The sequence below is a fragment of the Cheilinus undulatus genome, linkage group 3, assembly GCF_018320785.1.
Source record: "Cheilinus undulatus linkage group 3, ASM1832078v1, whole genome shotgun sequence".
NCBI lineage: Eukaryota > Metazoa > Chordata > Actinopteri > Labriformes > Labridae > Cheilinus > Cheilinus undulatus.
In genome coordinates, this window is record NC_054867.1 from 9,265,157 (window position 1) to 9,288,277 (window position 23,121).

Consider the following 23,121-nt stretch of genomic DNA (forward strand, 5'->3'; position numbering starts at 1 on the left):
GGGGAGCTACTTAAACACTCACCCAGCGCTCCTTCAGCGAGTCAATCAGAAGAAAGGAGCCAGCGAGCTGCGCCGTGCCCAGATCTCCACATAAAACAGACGCAGTGGAGTGACTGTTAGGGGCCGAGCTGGTCTCATGCACATCGAAAACACTCGCTTTCCTCCATGCACCCCCACTCTTACCAGGCTTCTTAAGAGGAACCCCTGAGGAACCATGGTGTTTGCTCATTCACATCAAGCTGTCAACACTGTAATGTGAATGTACCCATGGGCTTGTGTGGTGGGGGCCGCATGCATTGCCATGGGAGCTCTTCGAACTGGATAGTTGGTGTGGAAGATAGTTGACGAGGAGGTACAACCAGACTGTGTCACGCATGTAATCATCATTTCTACTTTGGAGACTTTTGCAAAAAAGAAAAACACTTTAAAAACAAGACAAATATGAGAAGAAAAACTTGCAAACTTAACTAATCAGGAGATTTCTTAAAGGGATATTTCAGTATTCACTTTATTTTAGAGGTTAATCTGCAACTATATGGCTCTACTGGTCTAATACCACTACTAATGGGTTGATGTTTAAACAGTTTTAAATCTTTCATGGTCATTTGCAGATACTTAATATAAGTAAATTTAAAATCCTCTTATCTTTAAAATAAAATGTATTAATTTGTTACACATTTATGATCCTATCTTCCATAGATGTCATAGTAAATGTGTCATATTTCTCATCCTAGGTACAGTGCTTAACAAATGTATTAGATCACCTGTCATATTTGTCTCAGAGACCATATAGCATCATGAAGTGCTTTAATGTGGACTCTTTCATTTTCAGTCAGCTCTCCACGTTTTACCATTTTGAACAGGAATGAGGGATTTCAAACTGAATTCACCCAAATTTGAGCCAGCTCACTGGGCTTCTCTGAGAAGTCAGAAATGAATCAAGCATAACATTCAACCACTAAAACTCATTTTTCTGTTCAGGAATGCAAGTCAATAACTATAATTGGACATATCAATCAAAAAAATATTAATGTGCTTTACTATTTTTTTGTTTTTTTGTAAATCAGTAAATTTGAAAATTCCTGGATAACAATAATAATTATATTTTAGCATTAAAAATATCATTTGGGTTACAGAGCTTCTACATATTGATGTATTAACCATTTCAGAAAAATAGAAAATGATTTTGGTAATTACCAATGCTGTTAATTTAGGGCAGCTGTGGCATAAACCTTACTTTGGTTAGGGTTAGGGTGGTCTAATAAATTTGTTAAGCACTGTACATTTTATCTACAGTCCTAAAGTTTGTACTTACAAAAAATATTATCCAGATCTCCAACCCTTTTTTGTAACTGCACATTAAAAAGCATTCATAAGGTAAAAATAAATATTCAACATTTACAGGTTGAGAAATTAGGTGAAAATTAAGATTAAAACACCACTGCATTTTTTCATATTAGAAGTTGCAATATTTCTTTGATGTAAGCCAAAAAAATAGTTAAATAATTTTTTTTCCAGCAGACCAGTGAGCACACAAGCTCTGCTCAGTTGGAGTGTGCAGACCCTACATTTGCTATCACTGTAACTCAGATACTGAATGTGAGTAGCCAAGTTGAGTAGGAAAGCCCACTTGTTTTGCTCTTTATGTTGATATAGGTCTATAGGCTAGCTAAAGATGTTCATGTTCCTTGCTCATTTTTGTGATGATGCATTATGCATTTGTCAACTTGTCAATGCAATTAAAGTTTCAAATTTAATTCTGCCTTCTTGCCTTCTTTTTAAGATTTTTCCTATTAAAATAATATTGTGATAAAAAAACCCACAGTGTGTGACAACCATCCCTAGGATGAGGTTGGTTTTCACAATGTGTCTTTGATCGTTAACTATATCTTTGTCACAGTAAGATGGAAAATGACAGGTGGTACACATTTCAAGTCAACACCTTAAGATTCAATTTAATGTAGGAATGACTATTGAAAGATGTTTTGATGATGAGCAATTCACACTAGAAGGAGAAGTGTGACAACCAACCCTGTTCTCCGCTACTCTCCCCTAAGGCTTTGTGGATGATTAAGTTTTTAATATTAATTCACAAATTCTTTATTAATGGATGTTAAGTTATTCTCAAGTGTTATCAACACATATCTGAATTTGTAAGGCACAGGTAAGGCACTGGCCACTGAAAAACATCAGTATTTGAAGTCTCAGGAATGAGCAATTATATTTTAATTTTTTCATCAGGCCAGTATACTCTCCTACTTTTTGTTTGAAACATTCCACAAGACACTCTCTAAATCTGATTTCATTGTGTACAGATGTTTTAGAATATGCAGTGGACAAGACTTAGAGGATTATGAACATCTGGCATAAAAACTGAGTTTTATTCCAAATGTGTTACTCTCCTTTACCATCAAAATCATGGCAAAACTGATAAGCTAACTATAGTTAAAGCATTTAAGTATTAAAGAAAAAACTGATGATTACATGAGTGTCACAAAAAGTTTTTCTTAATATGATCAGCTTTGACCAGCATTAGAGCTATAAATATAAATTTAAACTTGGTTTCATTAGACATTTACAAAAAACAAAATATGATATTATTGTTGATTTAACATTGATAATGTGCTGGCATCATTTGATCAGTAGTTTGATGCCTTTGACCGATTAGCATGAGGGCTGATGTTCCAGGTGATCAAACACAACATGCCTTACATTTTCTCCATTGTTTATTTTCTGCAGAAACCAATGGAGAACAGTGAGATCTGTAAGGCTACACAACACCTTCCCAGCTTAATTACAGGAGAGGAAACAGGTTAGCATTTTCAGGGATGACTGGAGAAAAAACAAGGTACAGAGATGTAAATTTAGTCACATTACAATTCTGCACTTAGTTTTCTCTGAGCGTGTGATAATGTCGTGTAAAAACACACTACCGAAGTGCTTGTCTTGTTGTTATTCGTTTGCTAGCTTCGGAGCTAACAAGCACTGCCGTACAAGCACTTGATTAGCAGTGACCACAAGCTGAAAAGGATTCTGGGTCATAGTTGAGACAGGGAACATTAATGATCCTCTGCAACAACAGCAGGGTCATTAAGTGCATGCACAGGACTTTGAGTAGGGGTAGGGTAGGAGACGGGGAATTGAGACAATCACATACCTCTTTTCCCTGTTCAAACATTTCCCCGCCAACCAAACAAATCATTGAAATACAGAGGAGAGAGAAAATGAGTCAATTTTTTTAAAAGGAAATGACCCACAAATTTGATTTACAGTAATATACAATATTCACACAGCAGCACACCACCTCTCTCGGACGCCATGCTCGGTCCTGGATCTCAAATGTTATTATCAAAATGATTATGTATTTCTACTTTTTCAAGCTTCACTGGAGTATAAATGCAGGAATTCTGACAAAACTGTGGTCATTTTATGACTTCCTGAATGATCAGAGGCAGTACTTTACAATATAGTGCACAAAATAGGCACAGCTAATCGGTGTCAAATTAGTACTGCTAATTAACCAGGGAGAGAATGACTGACTAATTAAAAGATAATGATTAAGTACTGTGTAACTGGTTGTTAAATTAAGGGTTACACTGCTTTTCTGAGTTGTTTAAATATCATCAATCTGCTCAGATCAGATTTTGACCAGTGCTACATAGAAGTGTGCATTACAGACTAGACCTATTTCTTGTTTATGATAAAGAATGCAGTGAGGATGAGGAGCAGATGCGCAGACATCACTGTGCACTGAACATACTGAGTTTTATGGAGAGCATCAGTCTGTTTACAGACAGCTACAGCCTACACCGTGCTTCACTTACTACATCAGTAAAATGAGATGCATTACAACAGGTGAAATATTTTCCTCTTTTTCCTCCACCTGTGTCACCTCAGTGCTGCACTCCATTCTTCCTCACTCTTCCCCACTGCATGATTTCACTTGGAGTAGGCTGACAGTGCCACTTGTAACAGTTTTTCTCTCACGTCACGTCACATACACGCACTTAAAGAAGAAAGTGAGATATAATATTAAGTTCTGTCAGGAACACTTGTAATACATTTAACCATTTTATTGTGAAATGGATATATAGTTTTACTTTGCGGAGAAGGCTCTGCTCAGAAGATGCTCCCTGAGGTAGTCAAGCAGCATGCTTTGACTTTCCAGGGAGCGCATAGCTAAGAACCCCCATATGAACAGATATATTTATGACAATGTGAATTGAATACAATAAGATTAGTTCAAAAGCAATGAATCCATAGTAGCATGAATCAACAAGCTTTATGCTATGAAGGAGGAGGTTTGGGTGGAGGAGGTTAAGCTTTGCCACAGCAGCAGCAGCATTAATACAAGCAGGGATTAGTGAGAAGTACAGTATTTCATATTTAAACACATATTGAGAGAAAGAGCTGTGATTGGCTGTTGGAGCTGGGAGGCAATAATTGGGATTGGCTGACCGTCAGCTAATCAGGGCTGGGCATTATTACTTCCGTGTCCTGTATGAGCTAATGTTGAACTTCACTACATTAACTATGCTGTTGGGATATTCGCTGACTACTGTTTCTGTAAGGAAGACCACACAAAGACTAGCTAAAAATAGATCTTTGATAATAAAAACTTTGAAAAAATGTTCAACTACTTTTTGTCATGTAGATCAAGATCTAAAGACTAAAATGTTAGTGCTGGACTGTCAGACATTCAGAATCCATAATATGTATTTACTGTGTGCATATTATCTGTCAAACACAAGCAGAAGATGCATTATGGAGTGTTTAACAGCTAAATCTATTTCAATTTTTGGTTTATTAAGTCAGTTTAGAGAGAATAAATGTTGGAACTAAAAGGTTTGACTAAAATTGCTCACTTTTTACTGACAAAAAGTTGACAAATTATTTTTTTTTCGACTTTAACTAGGCTAAAGCTATTAAGGTCAAAATTAACAAAAATGTGGCACAACTAATGAATATCTTCATACTAAGATTAAGACTGAATTTAGAATAGTTAACATTTTTTTATTGCAGTATTTAAATATAGTATGTATAAAGCCTGGAGTGCATTTTTGTTGTTAAGGATCACATATTTTGCCCTTTAAGACAAGTTTATTTTGGTCTCAGAGGTCCCCCAAACATGCCTGTGAAGTTTGTTGCTGAAAAACACTCAAGTAACAGGTTTCTGCATGTTTAAAAAAATCCTCATTTTCAGCCCTGCTTAGAACAAGCTGTTCCCATGTCTGTGGCTTTAAATGTTGAAGAGCTGTCTGACTCCGCCCCTCTCAGAAAATGGATGCGGCTTGATGGATGTGCTGGCAGCTGAGAGGAGGATCAGGAAAGGAGGGCGGCACTTTTTTCCAAGTGGGGAGGGCCAACCAAACCTGGGGGCAGGGCCCACTCCCCACATGACATCATGAGGGGAAAATCTGAGAACGGCTTGTTTCAGCACTCATTTTCTGAAAGGTGAGTTGGAGAAACAGGTGGAGAGGGAATGGATTTTTTTTTTAATTCTTGGGGGGATTGTAGACAGGTCAGGGGCACACATTTTTGTTAGAAAAGCCTGAAAAAGTGTATTTTGCATAAAATCCGACCTTTAAAGAAACACGACCAGCAGAGCTGGACAACAATAAAACAGAAAAAATCATTGGTTTAAGTGATCAGCATTATTTTCATATCTAAACAAATGGATACTGACAAGAATTAGTTCCTTGAAGCTTTGAAGTAATTCAAGCGACATTTTTCCTGTTAACTTTTAATATCTGTGTGGACTTAATCCACAAATGTGCTGTAGGATCCTGATGGATGCCACACACTGATGTAATTTCTGAATTTTATTCATTCCTTCTTCAGTCTTTGGTTACAGAAGTGAGCAGTCATTTTAACAAAGCATGTATTCATTGACATATGCAAGCATGTGCTAGTATTTACATGGGTGAGGATGTGGTAGGCTTATTTACTGCAGTTTATTGTTGTGCATCATGTGCACAAGGCTTTGGATATCACGTTTAACACAGGTTGGGTCAGATCGGGTTGGGCCATGTCATGCTCTATTGTTCAAGGATCAGGTCAGATCCGGGTACTAAATAAGGAAAATTGGAGGTAACAGGTCAGGTCTTGGTTCTGAACTCTACAGGTGCAGGCAGATGCAGGTTTGCAGAATTGGGTCCATGCAGGACCCTACACAACAATACTGAAACAACATCACAAAGGAGGCGGGCTTTATTTGTGCACCTTTAAAGCCATAGTCAGCACCTTGGTCCTCATTCATTCTCGATTAACTATTCAAAATTTTGAGCTCCTTATCTATCAGTCATTATCTCTAAGGTAACCAGAAAGTGTCTAATAAATTCACTAAGAGGTTATTTGCCATATACATGTTCACAGACAGCTAATTCCTCATTTCTTCCCTGGCTAACTAACTGTAATGTACTCATTTGTTACCTAGTATCTATGCCAGTTTAAGTGCAGTTTACATAGCAGTTAGTTATTTATTTCTCTCTGATTAACTTTCAGTTCATTTTTGTTCAGTACCTACTTACTGTGCCAATGTCAGACTGCCTTTTTGTAACGTCTATAAAGCAAATAATTGTAAAAAATAGGAAGGATATCTCAATATCTGATATCCATTCAGTACTTTTGATATTAGTAAAAGTCTGAGATCCAAAGGTGATGGCTGCCATGTGAAAATGTTGATTGTTGAGACCACAGCATTCAGAGTAAAAGGGCAGAAGTCTTTCAACCTTTAGACAAACCTTCAATCTTTATCTGGACACATTTATTCCCTTTATGCTTTTTTGATATCTGTGTTCTTCTCTCTATGATTTTTGATTACTCCATCACTTACTGACATATAAGACTCTGTACTTTGCATCAGACATAGCCCACCGTGCAGATAAAATGATTCAAAGTAGCATGTGGTCATGAGTGAGGGATTTTGTATTCACCATTTCAAATATGAACAAACCCACAACACCAAGACCCCAAATCAAGAGGAATATAAAATACCTCGCACTATTTATCATCTGTAACAAGGTATCTGGAGCTTCCCTGCTGGCATTCTGATGGTTTTAAAAACTATACTGAAGACCAAGGTAAACATAATCAATAGACAGTCAAGGAAAGACACTCCTGCTGCTAATCAATATCCTGGAACATACACCAAACTCTGCGTCTGATAAAAGTGATAAAGCCAGCTGGGAAAGAAAATCTGAGAGCACTCCCTATGGCTGAGAGAATACTCTAGACTAAATGGAGTTTGGCATATCTACATCAGGTTTCCAGCAGGGGGAAATGCAGGAAAAATGCAGCTTGAGGATTTCATTACAGTACACAGGCCTGTGAAGAGAACTTCTTCTAAGCTTTTCAGTGCATCAACATGTACATCACCTCCACACAGTCAGGAGTTTTGGCTTAGTTCTGCACAGTTAAAGAAGTTAGGGGCTCACAATGCACTTTCTTTGACTACATGATTGGTTTTGCAAATCCTGTGTTTACCATGTTCTTATTGGTTTCCATTAGGACTGGAGCTTTGTGCCACATGAGCATCCTCTGAGGTTCAACGGACTTGTCGGTTGAACCCGATATCTTGTAGCCAGTCTAAACCATGCTGCCCCTTGCATTTTTGGAGCTTTTAATTTCTGCAGTAACACGCTTAGTTTCAGCAAAGTATGTGAACAAAAAAGTTAATGTTGCAGTTTGTAAACAAAAGGTTAAAAGCAGGTATAAACCCAGCCCTAGAGAATTATTAATTTGGTGTTCAAGTCCCAAAGTAAATGGCAATCAAGGTAACATCTAGGACATCATATTACATCCTTATGGAAAACCTAGCATGCTTGATTTTTCTTAACCTTGCAAAGCAGATAGGTCGCCCAGACTCCTTGTAAATCCTCAGGCAAATCCATCTTGCAAAGCTCAAATCTGAAACACTTGTTCCTGGTCTGAAAACAGACCAGACCAATCGGTGTCATTTAAGGAGAAAGAGGTGGTACCTGCAGGCGGGATTTAGTTTTACTATAAGCCAGTGACTGTTGTGGCAAGTAGCCCAGATGCAGCTACACAATAATAATAATTATAGCAGTTTTATCAGAACGGGACATTTCTTTATCAAACGAAGGAAAAGGAACCTGAGTCTAAACAAGACTTTGTGGAGAAGATGTTTGATTCATCTATAGACTGGCATTACCATGAGTTTTTTTCACCTTAGTTAACCATAGGGGCTACTGTGGCAAGTATACTCAGGAATTGTGCATGCCTGCTACATCACTTCTAGCCACTCTGGTTGAGCCGTAAGTAATGAGACTGACAGAGCATTTATCCAGTCACCCTGCAAGTATTTTTTAGAGGTTCTGCTCTTCCCAAAAAGTTTTGATGGGTGGTTGCTCAGATGGATATGACACACATCTTAAACAATAGATCATGCAAGCAGTCTATGTGGCACATCAGGCTATATTTTTCTGTCTAGACTCTATGATTTGTTCTGTCATGTCAGAAATGTTGGCCAGTGAGAGCACAAAGAGCTCTTCACATTTACAAGTCAGCATACATAAGTGTAAACAATGAAAATCTAAAATTTTGCCAAGAAATAACATCATGGTGAGTAACTGCTATTGAATTAGCATGAGCGAGCGTATCAATTATCTTAATGTTCAGGTCGACAAATAAAATAACGTGATGTAACTACAGTTGGATTATATTTATTTACAGTCTTCTTTGTGGATGTTATTTCACCCAGGCCCTCTTCCTTCCAATGTTATTTAGACAGACATGATGATTGGTGAGGAAACACCTTGTTGTTAACCTTGCAAAGCAGATGAATACGCCCATTTCCGTGTTTCTCACTGGTGAATGCATCTTGCAAAGCTCCCGCCTGAACCATTTGGGCCCGGTTAGAAAGTGACAGAACCAATCAGCGTTGAGGGGTAGCACTTTCAGGCACGGCGGAGTCATGACGTAAGCAAGCAGCGACAAGAGGCCGGTGCAATTATGGCAGAAGAGAATAATGTGGATGCTGCTAAAGCACCAGTTTTATCAGAACTTGACGACATTTCTTTGTTAAAAGAAGAACAAAGAACAGCAGTGAGTTGTTTTCTTTTCAAAAATGACCAAAGTCGTCTATTGACATGTCTACAGTCGCCATGGTTCATGTTATTCCTCAGTAGCTGCGCACGCGCAGCTTGCTTGACATGGCACTGGGACACCTGACAGCACATCACCAGCAATAAGCCAAAGGATTCTGTGTAAAAATAAAGTTGGAATAGTGTAGAGTTTTTCAAGAATTTTTGCCCAAGGCACACCAGAGATCGAGCCAAAATCTCAAGGCACATCTACAGTAGGTCCATGTGAAATAACCGCTTTTATTGGTACTATGGAATCTTTAGTCAATGTGGAGTTCTGGTAAAAATGTATGGTTGTGCAAATTCCCACAGCCCACCAAGACTTGCCTTAAGACACACCAGCGTGCCTTCCCAGACCATTTGAGCACCACTGGACCAGTGTATACAGAACCCTATTCTGAAGCATTGAGCCACTAACCAAGGTGCCATATTTGACAAGCTGAGAGAGAGGGCTAACTGTGATGTTCATTGTTGTAATGGCAGCTTGACTGCAGGCCTGTGAGTGACTATGATGGCACTCACCTCAGCATGGTGTTCCTCGTTCTGCTGGAGCACCTCAATCACTAACTCAGCCAGGCGGATGGTGTCCTCCAGTTTTTTGGCGGGGGTAACTAACCGTCCTACATTCTCTGCATCACAAAAGTAAAAAATTAGTGAGGGTAGCCTCAGAGTAAGATTAAAAAAATACTGTTCATGCAACCAAAAGGGTAAGAAAAAACCCTGCTCTGAGATATAAGTGTGTATTCTTTGATATTGTATTTACATTTGAACAACATGCATGTAACTCTGCTTACTCCAAAACACTGGGTTAAGTCACTCACAACGTGTAGGTAAAGCTGCTGCCTCAAAAGTGATCCTTTGTCCAGATTATAGCCTCAGCCTAAACCACTGGGACAGTCTCATAGTCATTTTAAAATACAGCAAGAAATATCAACTTCTCATAATCAGGGCTGGATATCAAATCTTTAAACTCTTTGACTATAGACTTGACCACATTGCAGCATCAAGAATGGAAACTAGTACATGTCCAGATTAAAAAACATTTAGTTTTTATCATACCCAGCCCTAATTATTCTGGATTACAACATGTTATTCTAAGAATTTCTAAAATGCTTTAATAACATGTAGTGCACTTTCCCATGAGTGCACTGTTTGGTGGCTTTTAGTACTTATGGTCTGATATGTAATGGGTGAGTCACATGTCTGTCACATAGAACAGTCTCACATAGAACACATACAGTAGACATGATGAGAGATGTAACAGCATGTACATTAAACACTCGTCATGCAGAGAGTTGGTTATGTTGAGACAATATCATAGAATTTAAGGTAGTTTAGACTTCGTTTCAAGTAGTGAAGTAACATCTTATTCTAGCTTTATCATGAGTTTGTATCATCTTCAGAGAGCACTCTTTTGATTTAGTGACACTGTTCATTGGTGCTAAGTAGACTGAGGTGGCATTGACTTAACACTGGTTCAAATGAATGTTCATGCTTTAAAAAAGTCTAGATTTTTTCCCATCTTAATATAAGAGTAAAAGTAATCAAAGGCTATGAGAGAAATATTGGGATGCAACAGATACTGATTTGGAATCACCACTTGCACAGAAAGTGCCTTAATTTTGCCTCTTTTTCTCTTGTATTTGGGAAACCAAGTTCCTGCAAGATAAACTTAGAAAAATCAGGTCAAGGGTTCAATCTCCAGCTACTGCATTCATATTTTGATGTGTCCTTGGGTAAGACATCTAACCCTAAATTGCTCCCACTGCTGCATCATAGGCTGTGAATGTGTGACACAGCAGAGTAACGAATGCCCGCCTGTTGTAGGCCCAGTTATGCTAACACGGCTGAGAGCCTCCACAGAATAGGACGTCTGTTCTGAATCAAAAAGGAGCTGTTCAGAGGTAGTAGTGTCAACGCTATTTTGGCAGAGTTTGGTTGGGGGAAAAAAAGGAAACAAAGGAACATGTGTTTTCTAAAAAATAATCAGGGCGACGGGGTGTTTCCATTTAGATCTGACCTTAGAATCAACATAGCTTTTCATAATAAATCCGAATATATCATGATAACTAGGAATATTTTTGACTAGATGTAATACAGTACAATATTATACATTTTGACAGTGTTAAAATATACAAAAATGTAAATTTTAGCTACTGAATTCAATATGTAAATTCTAAAATAATACTAAAATACACTAAACTTAACTGTAAAACACTATACTACACCGTATTACGCTATACTTTACTTTACTATACAATAATATGCTATGCCATGCCATGCTATACAATGCTATGCTATGCTATATCATACTATACTATATTAAACTATACTATACTATGTTATGCTACATTATACTATATTAGACTACTATACCATACTATACTATACTATACTATGCCATGCTATGCTATATGAAATTATATTACACTGTACTATATTAAACTATACTATAATATACTTTGCTATGCTATGCTATATTATATTATACTATTCTATATCTACTATATTATACTATACTATACGATGCTATACTATGCCATGCTATGCTCTATTATTTCATACTATACTATATTAAACTATACTATACTATACTATATTATGCCATGCTATGCTACGCTATACAATGCCATGCCATGCTATATTATAATATACTATACCATAGTAAACTTTACTATACTATGCTATGTTGTGCTACATTATACTGTACTATATTAAACTACTATACTATACTATGCTATGTTATATTAAATTATATTATACTATACTATATTAAACTATACTATACTTTTCTATACCATACTTTGCCATGCTATGCTACATTATATCATACTATACTATATTAATCTACTCTATTCTACAATGTTATACTATGCCATGCTATACTTTATTATCTTATACTATACTACATTTAACTATACTATACCATGCCATACTATGCTATGCTCTGCTATACTATACTCTTTTAAACCATACTATACTATACTATGCTATGCTATGAAATGCCATGCTATACTATACAATGCTCTTGTACTTACCAGTACAATTGTGCTTCACTGTCACTTCCTTATAAAAAGTAAACATTAGCATTAATTCCATTTATATGAGATTGATGTACAGGAGGTCAATCAAATGCATAGCCCTGTTTCTAATAAGTTATTCTTAACACCTGCATTATTATCATGCTCTGTCCTGCAGGCTGTTAAATGTTAAGTGTTAAGGTTAATTTTCAACCCTCTAAAACACACAAATACATGTGTATGTATCTCTATTGATGGTTGTGTAATAATAGTGTGAGAAACCCATGCACATTTTTGGTATTTTTTTTTCTGCGATTTAAAAAACTTTTTGACAGCACTAAAATTAGACTGAAAGTAGACTGTTTATGTTTTCTTAAAACCAAAAAAGGACACTGAATGGATAATATTTTAGCAAACATCTGACATTTGTACTTCAAAACATTGATAATATGTTATTTGAACATGTTTACAAAGTAACAGATTCCTTGATTAAGAATACTTTCAATGCCACCTGCATGCAAACAGTGCTTCCTTCCATGCTCGGATACTTGCACTCTATCGCTTTCTTGGGGTACTTGTCAACGGAAGTGATTTTCACTGACAATGTGTGAATCAGCTCCACAATTGCTCTCTCCATTCGTCAATAATCAACTCATTCCTGCTGTCCTGTCAATGTAACAACTTTCCCTGCTGTGAATGCTTGTAGCATGAATATCATTTGAGTGAAATTCTTTTATCTATAATGAATGTTGCAGTTCATAAAAATCATCCCAAAGACTTTCAAATTTCAATCAAACATTTTGAATTTGTTTCTATTCTTTCTTCTAGTGCTGATGTCTGCAGGAATCTCCTTTTGGAGCAGTCAAAAGCAGTGAAAAACACCACGATGTGGGGAGGCGGAGTCATAACATTCCTGGAACCTGTGCTTAGGTTTGATGGGTATCACAGGTAACAGGAAGGTTGTGATGGGGTCTATGAGGGTATGAGTAAAGGGTACTTGGTGTTTTCTGGTCAGGAATGATCTAACAGGAAAAGGTTAGACATACAGTACAACGTCACCTGGATCCTTCTGTTTTTTCTCAGATTTCTCCTCTAAGTAAGAGTTAATGTTTTATAAAAGAGAAAGGAAAGGTGCAAGGATGGAGAGAAGGCAGACAGAGGTGGGAAAGTGTTAGGTAAAGGGCAAGAAAGAGGAGCTCATTAAATACAGGTAGAATAAGCAAAGGTGATGAAAAACAGGAGTCAGAAAGAAAGACAAAGTTAGACTGAAAATTCCATTCAACATATTGAACATTTATTTGTGACATGTGAGAAAAAGGCTTTCTCTGCATTAGGATCAGTGTTGGGGAGAAAGAGTTTCAAAGTAATACGTTAGAGTACTCAGACGGTTTTTCTTTTTGTTGTTACCAAAAGACAAAGTTTGGTATTTCATGCAATCCGATTTTGTGACGTTTCATAAAAGTAATATATTTCTGATGGAAAAATATCCTCATCCCTAAGGTAGCTGTTTTGGTTACCACTCCTATGATCAGTCTCTTCGATTTGTCATCAGTTGTCCTCTTGCTGCCAAGTCCAAGGAGATTGGCTACATTGCCATGAACCTTTAACTTCTGAATATGGTCAACTGAAGTCACAGGAACATCAAGCTGCTTGGAGATGGTCTTATAGCCTTTACCTTTAACATGCTTGTCTATCATTTTCTTTCTAATCTCCTGGGACAACTGTCTCCTTAGCTTTCTGTGGTCCATGTACAGTGTGGTACACAACATGATACCAAACAGCACAGTGACTACTTTTTACCCTTTAAATAGCCAGAGTGACTGATTACAAGTTGGAAGATACCTATGATGCCAACTACAGGACACACCTTAGTTTAAAATGTCCCTATGGTTAAATTACTGTCAGGCTTTTCTAGGGGTACCATCATTTTTGTCAAGGCTAGTTTCATTAGTTTGTTTTTTAAAATTATATTTATTAGTACCAACAAGTACCAACAAATTTGTCCATGAGCTTATATTTAATACAGTAAGTTGTAGTGAGAAAAAAGTTATGTCATATAGTTGGGGTTGTGTTGAACAAAGCATTAGTATGTAAAATACTTCTAAGTAGTTCATACTGATAAAATTAGAAGTATTTAAAAGCAGTAAAAATAGCCTATTGAAAACTCAGGGTTAAAAAACGTAAGGTTTATTCAAGGTTTATTCAACGTTTATGTATTTGTTGGGTGCAGATGGTCAAGTGGTTTGATTGTGCCCCATGTCTGTGGGCAGCCAGTGTTCAAGGGCAGCCTGTGACTCCTTTCCAGCATGTCTATCCCCAACTCTCTCATCCCTCTTTCAGACCTTATCCACTGTCCTCTAAAAATAATAGCATAAAAAGCCCAAAAATATTTTTTAAAGAACAGGTCTTACACCAAGGGAAACTGGCCTGTTTGGATACAGACCTGCTTTAGTTTTGAAAGAAAATAAGGAACTTTGGATAGATTGAATATTTTGACATGAATGTAAGCATGGAAAAATATTTTTTAGAGACTTAAATCAAGCAAACCTTATTTGTATAGGACTCTTTATACAAATAATGTGGCACAAAGTGTTTACATTCAAATACATTTGGGGAAAAAAACAAGAAGAACAAGAGAATGGTAAAAAAAAAGAAAAAAAGTGAATTAAAGGTGGAAATGACCTTTGACTCCACTGAGCTGTCTGTGAGGTTTTTTTTTTTTGTTTGGTTGTTTATTTGTTGTTGTTTTTTTTACAGTGAAATGAGACATAAAGGAGCAGCGGTGGACTACAGGGAGACGCTGTAGTGGTTTAACCAAACTGTTCTGAAAGGGACCATAAAGCATGAGATTAATTTAATTCACTTATTATGGATCTTAATCACTTTGTGACTAATGCATTAATGCTGACAGTCCTGGTTTAAAGGGTTTTAGTTTTGGTAACACAAAAGTACTCAAACGCATTTCTTTTCTCAGAATGTAAAGCAGCAATTTGATAAGTCACTTTTTAATGGCAGTTATCTTGTACTTTTAAAGTAATGCTACCCAACACTGACACAGAGACTGTAGAGGAAGTTAGAAAATGAAGCCTCTTCCCTCTGACCTGAAATCCAGTAGAAAAAATGGTTGTAAAACCTGGTGAAGACATTAGTAGTCATTATTTATAGGTGGTTTCAATCAAAAACAGAAAGTTCTCTGTCGGTTTTAGGGGTCCAGTGACGTTTCACTCATAGTTAGATTCCTGTTCAATAACTTGAGGATGTACGTGGGAGTCCTGTTTGAACGTGCTGTGATCTTAAACACTAAACAAGATTTACACACAAGCAAAGTAAAAATGCATTCAAGTCGCAAACAGACAACAGACAGGTGGTTAAAGCGGACAGTCAACAAGCTGTTTGAGTGGTCAAGAGACAAACTGAGCCTTAGAAAAGACTGAGACAACAGAAACAAACACAACTGTGAGAGGTCGCTTGTTGTGGTCCGTACTGGTAGTGAAAGAAAAAAAAAGGGTGCAAAGGTGAAGGAGGGTGTTGCTGGGGAAGAGGAAGGTACTCACGAATGGTTAAATCCATGACTTGTGACGCCAAGCAGAAGACTGGGTGCTCATACATCTCTCTCTTTTTCCCTACAGAGAAAGAGGGAGGATACCGAGGCATGCGAGAGGCCAAGGTCAGAGAGGACGAGCAAAAAGGTCGCCATAGGTTTGACCATAGGAGGGTTATGGGCCCATGCATTTGTATTTTACAGAAATAATTTAATTCTTTTCATGTATCATTAACTGAGACCCACACTATAGAAGAAAAAATATGAAGTTGAATATTTTTTCTATACTGGTGTAATGATTTGAAGTGTGACAAACTGTTTTAGCTGCAACTATGAATATTTCTAAGCTAACATGTTTCTCAAAAATCAACAATAAATAAAGCTCATTCTTTACACTCACATTTGCAGCAGTTACACTGAGGGTAGCTCATAGCTAGCTTGAATTTTATATGACTGCATTAAAATGGCATTAGACCATGTAAAATACATACTAGTCAGTTGATAGTTTCTAAGAAATGTTAAATGCAATAAATTTAGATCTTGACATGTGTTTTTGTGAAAAGCTAAATTGTGATAATGAGAAAATTGAGATTTATGGAGCAGCCCTAATTAGGAGTTTCAGTTTTTTTCCTCAAATCTGAACTTGTGTCCACAAACATTTTTGTGTGAGGTTTTTTTTTTTCTTTTTTTTATCTAAAAAGCCAGCAGTGATTAAGACAATTCTCTAGTTTTGGGTAGGACAACATTAGTTTTAATTTCTACAAGAGCAGCATTGTCATTTTCTGACAATTCATCTTTCTACATTAAATACTTAAAAACAGAAGTTGAATTAATTCTAGATCAAAAACAGAAGCCTGGTTTACAGAATCTTCATTGATACACTTTCTGGATTTATCCTAATATTGCACTGTGCTCATCAGTGTCATTTCTCCTCACTAGCCAATCAAAATCTAGATGGGGCAGGACTTATGAAACAGCTTTGTCACCAGCAAAGGCAGAGGAGAAATTGACTTGACTTATCTGTCTGGGGTCAAAGTTTCCTAGTGCAAATACAGGGAAAGGATTTTATTATATTGTCTTCATATTTTGTTTTGTTTTTGGTGACAGATAGGAAAATATTCACAAAAACATGGATACTAGAAGGTAAAGCAGGAGTCAACTGTCATAACCTAGCACAATAAATGTTGGTGAGAATACTCTGAAGAGAGGTTGCCATTCAACATTCGGCGCTATCTGGTAAAAGGGGTCTCAGAGACGACTGCTGTGCAGCACTGATGGAATTCAATCTGTCTGGATAAAACTATAAAATAACACTGATTTTTGTTTTTATGTCATAAATATCATGTACATGTGCATTCAAAGTAAATGAAGCACGCACTTTAATTGATCCAATTAATGCTACACAAAGCACCTTCTGGAGTCTTTTATGTCCATTAGCTCCATTAAACCACAGGATGACACTGTCCAAGGTATGTTGTTGATTTTATTTATTAGTCCAGTTAACCATTACATAAACTGTCAACCCAAAAAGCAAGATGGCACATCCATTAAACTATGTCATAACCATTTTGGCAGTTTCTGTGTGTTTCTGGGCTGTCTACTCTGGATTAACCATTCGTTCTGCCAAGCAGAGGTCAATTTTAACATTTTAGAGTAGTTTTAAAAGATCAAGAAGCACACCATTATGAAGGACAAGGGTTAGGGGGGAATCAAGAATCACAACTGAGAAACTAAGGCGCATCTACCTTAGTGTCTTCAGTGAGGAGATGATTTCTTTACAGACATCTTCATAACTCTAACTGACTTTAACAACATTTTAGGAAATGTGCTTGTTTGCTGTTTTAAACTTTTTCAGAGTTAGTCATGTTGTAAAGCCACATTTGAGCTATGTCCTCCCTGCTCTGATATCTGACATTAGTACCACTCTCTTTTTATCTTAATTTAAACTCAAACAGCAAATAAGCATGTTTCCTAAATGTTGATGAAGTTTAATGTCACAGATACAGCAGGTTATGATGTCAAAATCTGCAAAATCATCTACAGCACAGCCACTGTTGTGACTCTGTTTGGGATGACATTGTAAAAACCTGCGTAGTATCTATGATGCCATCTAAAGAAAACTTGGACCATGCAACAATAACAAAAAAGACTGGGCACAGGGCGGTGCCATTATGTCTTGTGTATTAGCCTTCCTGTTTTGAGTTTAGAAACAGCAAAGCCAATAGACAAGGGAAAAAAAGGAGTGAGATGGAAATCATCTGGGAGCAATAGATAGGAAGGCAGATAAAGGGAAGAAAAGGAGCATCACACTTCAGCTGGTAAAGGAGCTGAGGTGGAAGAAATCGGCATAAAGACTGAATTGAATGCATTTTTACTTCCTGTTCATTTGATACTGAAAAAGGCAGAACAAAAGACAAATTCAATATGCATTTACTCCTTTAAATCATCTATAAGCTGCATTAACAAACTCTTCTGTCTTTATATGGCATAAAAACCTTGGTTACTTTTTGTAATAATCACAATAGCATCAAAACAGAATGACACTGATGTGTTTCAGCTTCAGCAGCATTTCACAAAAACAAGCAGCTGTGGAAAAGACCTTACCTTCCAGTTTGGCGTATTCTGAAAGGCGTTGGTAGTTGACCAGAGCGGCTTGCTCCAGACATCTACGGATAACTGTTTTCACTTCATCTTGAGGAACAGGAGTTACAATATCATTCATCAGAACCTAAAGACGAGGGAAAAACATAAAAAAGTGTTTATACCAAGCAAGTAATAAGATGACAAGCACCAATCACAAAAATAGCACCACTTTGTGATCTTTTAATCTGGTTTTTAGAAGACTTAAGGGTCTAAAATGCCCAGCACATGTATTCTGCCATGGGGGTTTGTTCTCAATTAAACCAATAAAACATGACCACATTGTGTTCTGTCAATGGGACAATATTACAAGAACTGGAGGACAGCATGAACAGTAGTGCCTTTAATCAAATACTGTTGAGACGTTTCCAAAAACATGCACCCTTCCGTACTGCACTTCGATTTTCTTACCCTTTCAAGCAAGGACAGAGTTGCTTTCAGCGCCCCCTCTGGTCGTCCAAATGGAAAGCAGTACCTGTGGAAGAACAAGACATTGTCATTTAAACCTGCAGTATTCTGTTTGGACGTGAGCTAATCAGATGAATACACTTTGAGTTCCTACCTGAAGTGTGTAATCTGGTTTTCCAGAAGTACCCGTAGCCTCTCCTTGATCTCATCAAAGCGCTCTTTCTCTTCCACAGTCACTGTGCCAATGCCATCAGGCCTAAAAAAACATTCAGTTTTTACAGGTTATACGACTAAATTTTATCCTGCCAGCCCCCTTGAATCCATAATAGTTTACCAGAGTGGCCCATACTTTCTACAAAATCACAGCAATTTAAAAAGTGAAAAGGCAACATCTTCACTAGTGGGTGTGTGGAGTGCAGACACATGTCCACACAATCAAAACAATGCAAAGAGTGGGGCGAGACAAAAATCAGACAGATCAGATATGGTCAGTTGGTTGATCTAGACAGGGAGGTGCAAGGCAGCCCATAATGGGGGACATATGGGGGAGCTTTTTGGGCCCCAGCCAAACTGGGGGCCCATGGAGGTCAGCAAAATCATAGTCCATTGTAAAGTTAAGCTTTGATAATAATATTTTTAACCTGAACCTGAATTTTTAACCACCACAAAACAACAAAAATGATATTTTATTAATGCTGTAGCACAATATAACCTTCTTCATAAAACACAAAAATGGCAAAAAAAATGGGCAAAAGGTTTAAAAGAAGAAGTTGCAGAAATTGGCAAAAAGTGGCAAAAATGGGGGGAAATGGCAAAACAGTGGCAAAATGGGTAAGGGTGGCAAAACAAGTGGCAAAGATGAGCAAGAAGTTGCAAAAAGTGGGATCAATGGGCAACAATGGGTACAAAGTGGCAAAAATGGGTTTAAAGCAGCAACGGTTGGCAGAAAATGGCAAAAGATCGCTAAAGTAGGCAAAAGTTGCAAAAAGGATGCTGCACAAATGGTAAAAAATGGCAGAAAATAGAAAAAAGAGGCAAAATTAATTGTGAGTATGGGCAAAAAAGGCACAATACTATAAAAAAGTGGCAGAAATGGGTGAAAAATGGCAAAAATGGGGGTAAAAAAAAATTCCAAAAATCCGTGCAAAATGTGCGAAAACGGCAAAAATTGCAGAAATATGCAAAAAAAAAAAAAAAAAAAAGAAAAAGGCTGCATATGGGCAAAAAAAGGGTAAAATAGGTGAAATTTGCAAAAGGTGGCTCAAGTAGAAAAATGTTACAAAAAGTTGCAAAAAGCAGCAAAAGTTAAAAGTGGCAAAAAGATGTGGCGACAATTGACTGAATATTGGTAAAAAAAAAAAAAAAAAAAACGCCAATAATAACCCAATAATGGCTGACACACGTTTCAGCTCTTGCATATGGTAACTGGATGCAGCACCAATGCTACAGGTCCAACAGAAGTTCATTGACATCATCAATAAATTACAACTGGGGAGGGTTAGGCAGGTTTTCAGGGCCCCACTGAACTCTGTGGGCAGGCCTGGGTAGGTAGGTAGGTAGAGGCAGTGAGCTTTAACTCAGAGGAGCAGATTCATCTAGCAGAGTAGTTTTGTTGCACTTGTGTGAATGAGATTAGCATGTATTTTATGACTGGTTTGAAATCTATTTTGACATGAATCTTTGAAAACCACCAATTCATTTAACAAATGCTTAAAAAAAGTAACTGATAATATTTAGGAAACAGATAAAAGTTTGGTCTTAATTTAAGATGGATAACAGTTGATGATAAATATCAGAGTTCTTCTTGATTTGCATTACCAGAGACTTTGACAAAGCAGAAAACAGTCTGGAAAATACACTGTAGGCAAGAGAGGATGATTGCCTTTACATCTTGTGATTACCTGGCGACCAGTGCCATCTTTATACCAGTCTAGCTTGTCTGTTAACCTTCATAATCTTCTCCACTCTACTGTTGACACCGTCATTATGTCAACTACACACAGAATTGACAGAGTGCCAAACGTGCCAGACTCTATTTTTTTGTCCATCATTACTGTTTTTTTTGCCTCTGATTCTGAGATTGCCAAGGGGGTTCATTTGGACGTTTAATATAAACCTGGTATCTCAAGAGTGCTTTAAAGATTGGGATTAAGATTTCAGACACATCTTAAAGTTTCATTCTGTTTATATCCATATTAAAATGTTTAAACAGGTAGAATAGTCCCAGCGTTACTAGCAGGTACATGTGTGAGTGTGTGAGTATTGGATGTCTTTATTGTTTGTGACATGCCGGAGTCTGGGTGGAGTGTGAGCAGAGTGCATGTGACAGAAGAGGCGCTGGACTGGTGGCCATGACAGCATGATGAGAAGCAGGTGACATGACACCTCCCCCCACCCCCACACCAACCCTTTGACATGTCATTTTGGCACACATGGAGAAACTGTGTAGGGAGGGGTTATCCTGGCTCCATGAGAGCTGTGTTACAGTCTGAGATGGACCAATTTGCTTAACATCATAGATGATCTCCTTCAGACTGTCCTCTCTCTTCATGAACATCTGAACAGACACTGTCAGTGTGTCGCAGCCACCTGTAGGCGTCTGCTGCAGGAACCACGGAGCAGTGCAGGGAATGTAAAATATTTAAATACTCTCATTAAATTACATCAAAATTTTATATCAAGGGTATTTTCATGTCATTGTTTTTTCATTTTCAAAACTTTTTTAGTTTACTGTTATCTGATAAATTCTTGGGTTGTTTAAACTCTGAACAATTTTCAAATCTTTATCAGAGAACGTGCCTTGAGAACACGGGTAACCACAGACAAAAGGACAGTTTCTACTGATTTTGGTATCAAATTCTCTTTTTCATTATTCCACTTGGCTTGGAGAATAATTATATTCATGTCCATGTTCTGAGCTGTAGAAGTACCTGCATCCAGTTGTAGGTGCATGGTCTGCTCGCTCTCTGTAGTTATTGCTAGTATTCTGTCTGAGCCAGCCCAGTCTTGAATCGTAAATATCATCGTATTATTATTTATATTCATATTATCTATAATTCCAGATCAGGGATCTGACTTGACTGGGAGCATAAAAATAATTTAATTGACACCACACACTTGAGTATTATTAGGAAAAATAATCAGATGTGACAAGCTTTGAATTGGCAATATGCCCCCCCAGTTGTTGGGGGGAGGAAAACCAACCTCAAAATTGAGGCCCAACATCTTTTAGTACAGCCAGAATTAAGAAGGGATTTTATAGCAGGTTCTAAATAGGGCTGGGCAATTAATCACAAATTAGATTAAATCGCAATATGGCCTGCTGCAATTTATAAATTGCAAAAGTTGCAATGTTTCTTTAATACTTTGCAGCAGAGATTTTATGCACATAATGCAAACATTCACATTTTTCAAATATAAAAATTCCTGATTTACTAAATGTAGATGTTTTACTTTTTTAAAATGCGATTGACGTAAAAATGATTATCCCCTTCAATATAGCAATCGATATCAAATTTGCAATAGTGCCAAAATAATCACAGATATTTGTTTTAAGTCATTTTCCCTAGTATATTATATATAATACTGTGTTCATTATAATATAGAATGATTTCTTGCCTGTATGTATTGAAAAATCTATAAGATGAGAAACCTAAAAATAATTAGGGCTGGGTTCAGAAAAATCGATTTTCCGATTCTGATTGATTTTTTGATTGAATTTTCGATATTAATTCATTTTTTTTTCAAAGATTGATCTTTTATTACTGACTGTTTAGTCTGTGTTGCATTTTATTATGCTGATTGATCAAATGTGTTGGTCAATATAAAGTATTTTCAGGAAACAAGTTTGGGGTCAGTTTTTACTGTGAACTTTAATATTTTAAATATTGGACCTAGCTGGAAGGTGTCTTATTAATAATTCAACTAAAAGTATCATTTCTGCCATTAGTTCTCTAAGACCCCCTTGCATATTCAAGCAAAACAGGTACTGTAGCTGAAATATCCCTCAATGAACCGATATTGAATTGAATCGGAAATCGAATCAAATCGGGACCTTGTGAATCGAAATCAAATCAATTCAGGAAATCAGTGGCAATACCCAGCCCTAAAAATAGTCGCATATTAAAATGCAATATTGGAGGAAAAAAATCGCAATTAGATTAGTTTTCCAAATCGTTCAGCCCTGGTTCTAACTAACTATGTGAAGAAACACGTGTAAGAAACAGAATGATGGTTGTTTTTTCTAATATTGACAAAACTATCTTAAAAAAGCAAAAATATACAGTTTCAATTTTTTAAAGGATCTCTTGCATTAAAGACCCAAACATGTAATATCCAAGGCTGTGAAACAACTTAAATTTTTAATCCTAATTAATCTACCATAAATTGTGATTAATCTCCTTTTTTG

At 37.0% G+C, this 23,121-nt stretch overlaps 1 protein-coding gene across 3 annotated transcripts in view; it reads right to left on the minus strand.

The window, feature by feature from the left end:
• cadpsa (Ca2+-dependent activator protein for secretion a) overlaps positions 1–23,121 on the minus strand; it is a 297,442-nt gene that overhangs the window by 76,476 nt on the left and 197,845 nt on the right. For 2 of the 3 annotated variants that reach the window (XM_041783234.1, XM_041783236.1), the window contains 5 exons: positions 18,868–18,969; positions 18,717–18,780; positions 18,270–18,393; positions 15,679–15,747; positions 9,627–9,733 (listed from right to left, as the gene is read on the minus strand). In XM_041783234.1, coding sequence (XP_041639168.1) covers positions 9,627–9,733; positions 15,679–15,747; positions 18,270–18,393; positions 18,717–18,780; positions 18,868–18,969 — 466 coding nt within the window. The remainder of the gene's footprint in view (positions 1–9,626; positions 9,734–15,678; positions 15,748–18,269; positions 18,394–18,716; positions 18,781–18,867; positions 18,970–23,121) is intronic. The other variant, XM_041783235.1, reaches the window with a different exon arrangement.